This window comes from Acinonyx jubatus, chromosome D2 (genome assembly GCF_027475565.1).
Source record: "Acinonyx jubatus isolate Ajub_Pintada_27869175 chromosome D2, VMU_Ajub_asm_v1.0, whole genome shotgun sequence".
Lineage (NCBI taxonomy): Eukaryota > Metazoa > Chordata > Mammalia > Carnivora > Felidae > Acinonyx > Acinonyx jubatus.
The window spans coordinates 6,593,601-6,599,600 of record NC_069393.1 but is presented as its reverse complement, the minus strand read 5'-3'; the positions used below and the strand labels follow the sequence as shown (position 1 = coordinate 6,599,600).

Below are 6,000 nucleotides of genomic sequence, written 5' to 3'. Positions count from 1 at the left end.
CTTATTCACAAATCAGGTGAATTCCCCTGGAATTGAGACACTAACACATTTATTTCTACATAACATCCAGTAAATAAAGGAATCTTCCATAACCATATGTGGTCAGTGGCCAAACCTCACAGGAGAGTGAGATTAGAACAGATGTCTTTTTCAGTGAAATAGCCAGTTAAGCTATTTCTCTGCTCATTTGCCTAGACTTTTGTCTGAATAAACCATATAGAAAGTTTAACTTGGTTTCTTATAGATACAGCCTGCTTCCTGAATTTTGTCTTCCTTTTGTCTCATCCAGATGACAGCAGTCAGTGAAAAAGTATGAGTCTCTAAAGTGGCAGGTTTAAAAAAAGATAATAAAAAAAACTGGTGTATTATGTCATTGTGGGTTCATATGCTACTGCAGATATCAAATAGTTCTTAAAAGTACTACTGAGTTTTCAAACTGTTAGCTTTTATTAATGTGCACACAGTATTAGTGAGGCTCTGTGGACTCTGGAAAAGAATAGAACACATCAGCCTTTCCCCAAAGAGCTTATATCCGGGGAAAAGACACTCAAGACAACTAGAGAAAAAAACCTAATTATTATATACACTTCGGAAATGACCAGGGCACTACATAAAATTAAGTATTCTATGATGAAGATTATGCATCTATATGTATTTAAAACTAGAAATCCTAAAGGAGTGGCTGGCTGGCAGCCAGCCCACATTGTCCTAGTCAGCAGCACAGCGTAGATGTCACGTTCCCCAGCACCAGGCAGTGTTCACTGAGTGCAGGGCTATAAATAGGAAACGACAGACAGTTTACAGTACATATGAGACTTACTTGAGCAAGAACATACTGATGAAATAAGTGAACAGAAGCATATGTAAATACAGCATGAACATTATGTATAAACAACAGAGCAGATACACCTTGTGGATGGAAATTGAGGGAGAAACCTCTCCATTTATAGAAAGGCGGGAGGGTGTGGCAGAATCTGAGCTTTGGTTTCAGAGACACTGAAATTTGAAAACATTCAAATCCTGGCTTTCCCACTCTGGAACCGGGTGCATTATCTAACTTCTGTAACTCTCATTTCTCCACATCTACTTGAAGCTACTAACTTAGGCAACAGTTGCTAGTATTAATTCTGCTAAAACTAGCTAACATCCACCATGTTGCTGGTATGTCTGTCTTCCATAGACCGTGAGCTGTGCACAAAAGGGATTGTGTCTTAATGGTCTTGGTACTTGGAAGCAGTAGACTGGAGAAATGCTCTTGCTCCTCTATTAGCCGAGGAAAATTCTGTGAACCAATAGGAGGTTCAGAAGCTGCCTGAGCACCAAAAACGGAGAGAATTCATGAGAGGGGTGAGAGCATTCCAGGCACAGGCAATAGCTTCAGCGTAGCTCTGAAGCGAAACAGGAGGTGGGGTGGGGGTTTGAGGGAGGAGAGAGTCTGAGGCACAGGCTCAGGAAAAAGCCAGCTGGGTGTTTTCAGGCTTCATGCTGTGTGCAGGTAAGCACAGAGGAAGAAGAGGAGCCTCCGACGGAGTTCTTGGCAATTCGAATGGGCAGTGCTGGGGCCTGGAAGCCCAGAGGTGCAGCAGCTGAAGCTAGGGGTGGCATGGAGTAGTCAGGAAGTACTTTTGGGGCAGGGGAACAGAGACAGAGAGCACTGCAATTCCCGGAGGGAGTTGAAGGAAAAGCCACTGCATTGCCATGGATTGCAAGCAGCCTTAGTCACTTTAACAACAAGACACACACACACACACACACACACACACACACACACACACACAGTAATACAATACAGAAGCTATGTATTGGTTAAGGTTAATATAGTGGTTAAGGTTGTCCTGGAGCTGATCCTGGACCAGCTTGGGTCACCTGAAGCCTTCCAGCCATGTGACCTTAGCAGAACGATTTAAACCTCTCTGAATCTCTGTGCCCCTCTTTAGTAAAATGGGGATGGGTCTCTGTTCCTGAGGGTTACTGCGGTTGCAAAGCCAACTAGTACCTGTAGAAACTTAGTATTTTCTCTGATGGCTAATGAATTTAAAGGAAAAAGATGTCGAGAGTAGAGCAAAGATTTTATGTTCAGAGGGTGGACTTCATTTGCTTTTTATGTTTTCTACTGGTTCGGGACTCACGCTCCTTATATTATGCTGAATTTGCTGTTTCTTGGGAGAGTTATTTCAAGTTGGGTCCTAGGTCCTTAATTTTAGTTGGCAACAGGCAAGAAAAATGCCCTGTTGACACCTCCAGGTTTTAACAGGTCTGCCAGCAAATACATACCCAACACCCGCTGTCCTGGGTCCTCCCCCCTGACTTCAAAAGGCAGCCTCCGGGCTCAAAACCGTACACCCAATTTTAAGTCCTCTCCCCAACCCCCATATCAAATTCAAAATCAGGTCTCATTCCTTCTTTCATTGTAATGCCTCGTAGATTCAATTCTTCTCAATTTCCACCTTTTCCTTTCTCATCGTCTCCCCACTCCCTTTTCCCTTTCAACAGTCTTGAATCTCCCATCTCTATTTTCAACCCAGTGCCAAATTACTGATCAACCCATTCGTCAGGATACCGCTTAATCTCCCTTTGTCAAGAACTCTCAATGGTTGCCCTGGGAGTGTTAGAGTGAGTTCACATTCCTCCTAGGTTTGGTATTAAGCCTTCCTCCCAAATTCTCAACTGGGGGATGGCGCCTTGAATCCACTCGCGGCTCCACGTTCCAGAACGTCCCTTCCCCAGCCTCCTGATGAAATTCCATCCCTTCCAGAAGACCTGGTTCGTTCCCACCCCCCAATTCCCCCAGGAAGCTCTCCTTGGGCAATTATTCCGGCCCTACTGCCCTTTATCACTTGGGGACCCCACCCAACTGACACTGAATTATTTTATACACTCGTGAGTTTGTCTCGCGGGTAGGACCCCATGTTTGGCCGAACGTCCACATCACCAGGCAAAGGATCCCGCCCGCACTCAATAACGCTGAAAATCTGGATGGATGTGTTCAGGAACATGCTCCTGGTCCAGTCCCTGCTTGCTAATTCCCAGCACCTACCCCCTCCTCTAACTGGGGCGTGACCCGGTGAGTCCGACCTCCGGACGCCCCCGAGCAGCCCTGGGTTGGGCTGTGTTCCTGAATCCAGAGCGTTTCCACGTAGCCCGCCCTCCCACTTAGCCCTGACCCGGGGACAGTGGTGCAAAGTCCCAAGCTCTGCTCTTCGGAGGCAACCGGGCTGGTTTCGGGAACCTCGGGCCACCAGCGCCCAAGACCCCGCAGGGGTCGAGGGTGACGCTGTCGGAACCGCCGGGGGGTTTCGGTGTCGCCCCTCGCCCACGCCCTCCCCCTCGCGGCCATTGGGCAGCCTCCGCGGCGCGCCCTGTGGACGGGGCGGGGCCCTCTCCCTCTCCCCTGTTCCCCTCCCCTATTTCCAGGGGTGGGATCGCCGGGAGGCAGGCGGGAGGCGTGGAGGGGCTGCGGAGGGGCGTCCGGTTACGACTCCGCCTTCCTCGGCCGTGTCCGCCGAGCCGCTAGGTTTGCGGGACCGCCGTTCGGGAACATGCTGGCCGCGATCCGCCGGAGCGGGGCTGCGTGGACGCGGGCGCTGCTGCTGCAGCTGCTCCTGGCGGGGCCCGGGGGCTGCCTGAGCCGCCAGGAGCTCTTTCCGTTCGGCCCGGGACACGGGGACCTGGAGCTGGAGGCTGGGGATGACCAAGTGTCCCCAGCCCTGGAGCTGAGGCGGGCGCTCCGCTTCTTCGACAAATCCGACATCAACTCGGTCTACGTGAGTGCGACCCGGGGCAGGCGGTGGGGGCCGTCGGGGAGGAGGGCGTGGGGGCCGAGCCGGGGTCGGAAGGAAGGCCGAGGCTGGCAGGGTCGCCCGCGGGGCCGGACGGACGTGGGCGTCGTGGGCGGGGACCGGGACCCGCTGGGCGCGGGGGCGCGGGGCGCGGCGCTGGGTCTCCTGGCCTCCCGCCCCCGCCGGGCCCGCCGACGTCTCCGCGCCGCCTGGCCACTGTCGCCAGAGGAGCACGCGGGTCTGGGGGGCTCGTCCCGTCTGCGCGGCCCCGCGCGCGCCCTCCAGACCCCGGGACCCCGAGACCCCGGGACCCCGGGACCCCGGGCGGAGTTTCCTCTCCGGCGGCTGTGGGCGGCATCGCCGCCGGGAAGTCGGTCCGCGTCTCGCTATTGTCCTGTTCCCTTGGGGACGGGACCCGGTCCGGCGGGACTCGGGCAAAGGCGAGAGCTGGGTCGCAGGCGGCGCGCGGGCCCTGGGACTTCCGTAGGTGCCGGGTCAGGAAAAGACCGCCAAACCCGGCCTCTGCCCCGGGAATTTAGCCGACAGCCTGCATGTGTGAGTGTGGACTCCGGATATGTCTTGGCAATGTTTCTGCTCTCCAGTTGAGCTCGTTTCAGTCCAGAGTTTAGCGCTGGGAAAGCAGGGCGACCCGATGATCCAATTTCCTGTGACAGAGCACTGTCACCATGGGGGGCCCCAAAGGGGGAGCGGGCCCAGGTGGCCTTTAGTTCTCTGGAGCCTTCTCAGAACTGGCCGGGCCCGGGGACGCTGTCAACTTGGTAAAGTCCTTCCGTGCCGCCGCCTCCCCCAGCCGCGCACCATGTGGATTTCATATAAAGCTGTGCGCATTCCACAAGTGGGGGGGAACAGCGCAAACAGCGGCGGGAGCCTGTCCTGCCCTTGAAATGGCTGTGCTCCTCGCCTGGCCGGGGCAGACCGTGCCTTGGACAACACCCACGTGGAGCTTGTCGGCTTTGCCTAAAAAGAAGGAGTCTTTCAAGTCTCCACCCACAGAGAGTGCTGCCCTTGTTGGCTGACCTCCGTGGGCCGTCTGGTGAGGCCTGTCGGACCCCTTCTTAGAATAAGATTTTTTAATTACATAGAATGACATCCGCAGGATTGCCAAGGAAATCAGTTGTGTTCAAATACAGATACAAATATTAGAAATTGTATGAAGTAACGTGTGAATTTTTAGCCATTTTAAATATAAGGTATAAGAGTGGTGGGGGGAGGGTCAGGTAATTACTGAACTTTCAAGATCATGAGGACTGTGAACAGTGCTTGAAGACATCTACAATGACTAAAACGTGAAGTGGGAATATCAGTGACTCCTATTGGTGGCAAGGTCATTAATGATTTGTTGCCTGCATTCATAATGGAAGGAAATGCTAAAATATCGCTTAGGAGTTATTGAAAATAAAAATAAAATTTCTCTTTTTCCCTTCTTAACAGACCACCGAATTCTCTTCATGAGCCCCAAGTTCAGAACCCCTGTGTTAAATTTGAGACCTCCTGCCCTCCTTTACTTGTGGCATCAGACTAACCACATTACATTCTAAAGACCTAGAAAATCTATTGCTGAAAAAACGATTCCTGTCAAGCCATACCCTCCAGGTCTATTTGGGTTTACTCTGCATTTCAGGGAGAAAGAATCCCGGAGCTCTCTTGGTTGTATCTGCACCCCCCTCCCCCGCCCCTCCCCCAAGGGTTCCCAGGAAGCTGACTGTGAAATGGAGATTAGCCAGCAGGTTATTTCTTGGGGGAGGGCTCCTCACTTCCACACTTATGGAGGCAGGGAGGTGAAGAACTGAGCAGAGGCTGAGCCACCAGCAAAGGTCTCAGCCAGCTCCCTGGGAGCTCTGGAGGTGGGGTGTCTCGAGCTGTCTCCAGTGTGCCTGAGAGGGCTCGGTCTCTGTGCCCTTGCAGCCATCAGTCACGGGTAAGGGCTGCCTTGGAAGGAAGCGTGATCCTGGGCCAAGCAGTTTTTCAATGGAGGCAATCCTCAAAGAGGGCCCACATTGGAGGGCTGCGTTCCCAGGACTGAGGGGCATCTACTGTGTGATGGCCCTGAGTAAAAGGTGGATGGACAGGGATGTGTGTCTGAGCTAGATGGTCTGCACGGTCCTGGGCACTTGGCTAGGAATATGAACATTCACTGAGAAGGAAAAGTATTGGGTGAGTATAACCACATGTGTCAGAGGACCTGCTAGTTTTACGTTAT

At 52.7% G+C, this 6,000-nt stretch overlaps 1 protein-coding gene across 1 annotated transcript in view; it reads left to right on the top strand.

Moving 5' to 3' along the window:
- The first annotated feature begins 3,177 nt into the window (after positions 1–3,177).
- The window catches only part of NID1 (nidogen 1), an 83,468-nt gene continuing 80,645 nt past the window's right edge, over positions 3,178–6,000 (top strand). The window contains exon 1 of the mRNA XM_027046989.2: positions 3,178–3,764. Within this exon, the coding sequence (XP_026902790.2) occupies positions 3,540–3,764 (225 nt within the window). The 5' untranslated portion in view covers positions 3,178–3,539. The remainder of the gene's footprint in view (positions 3,765–6,000) is intronic.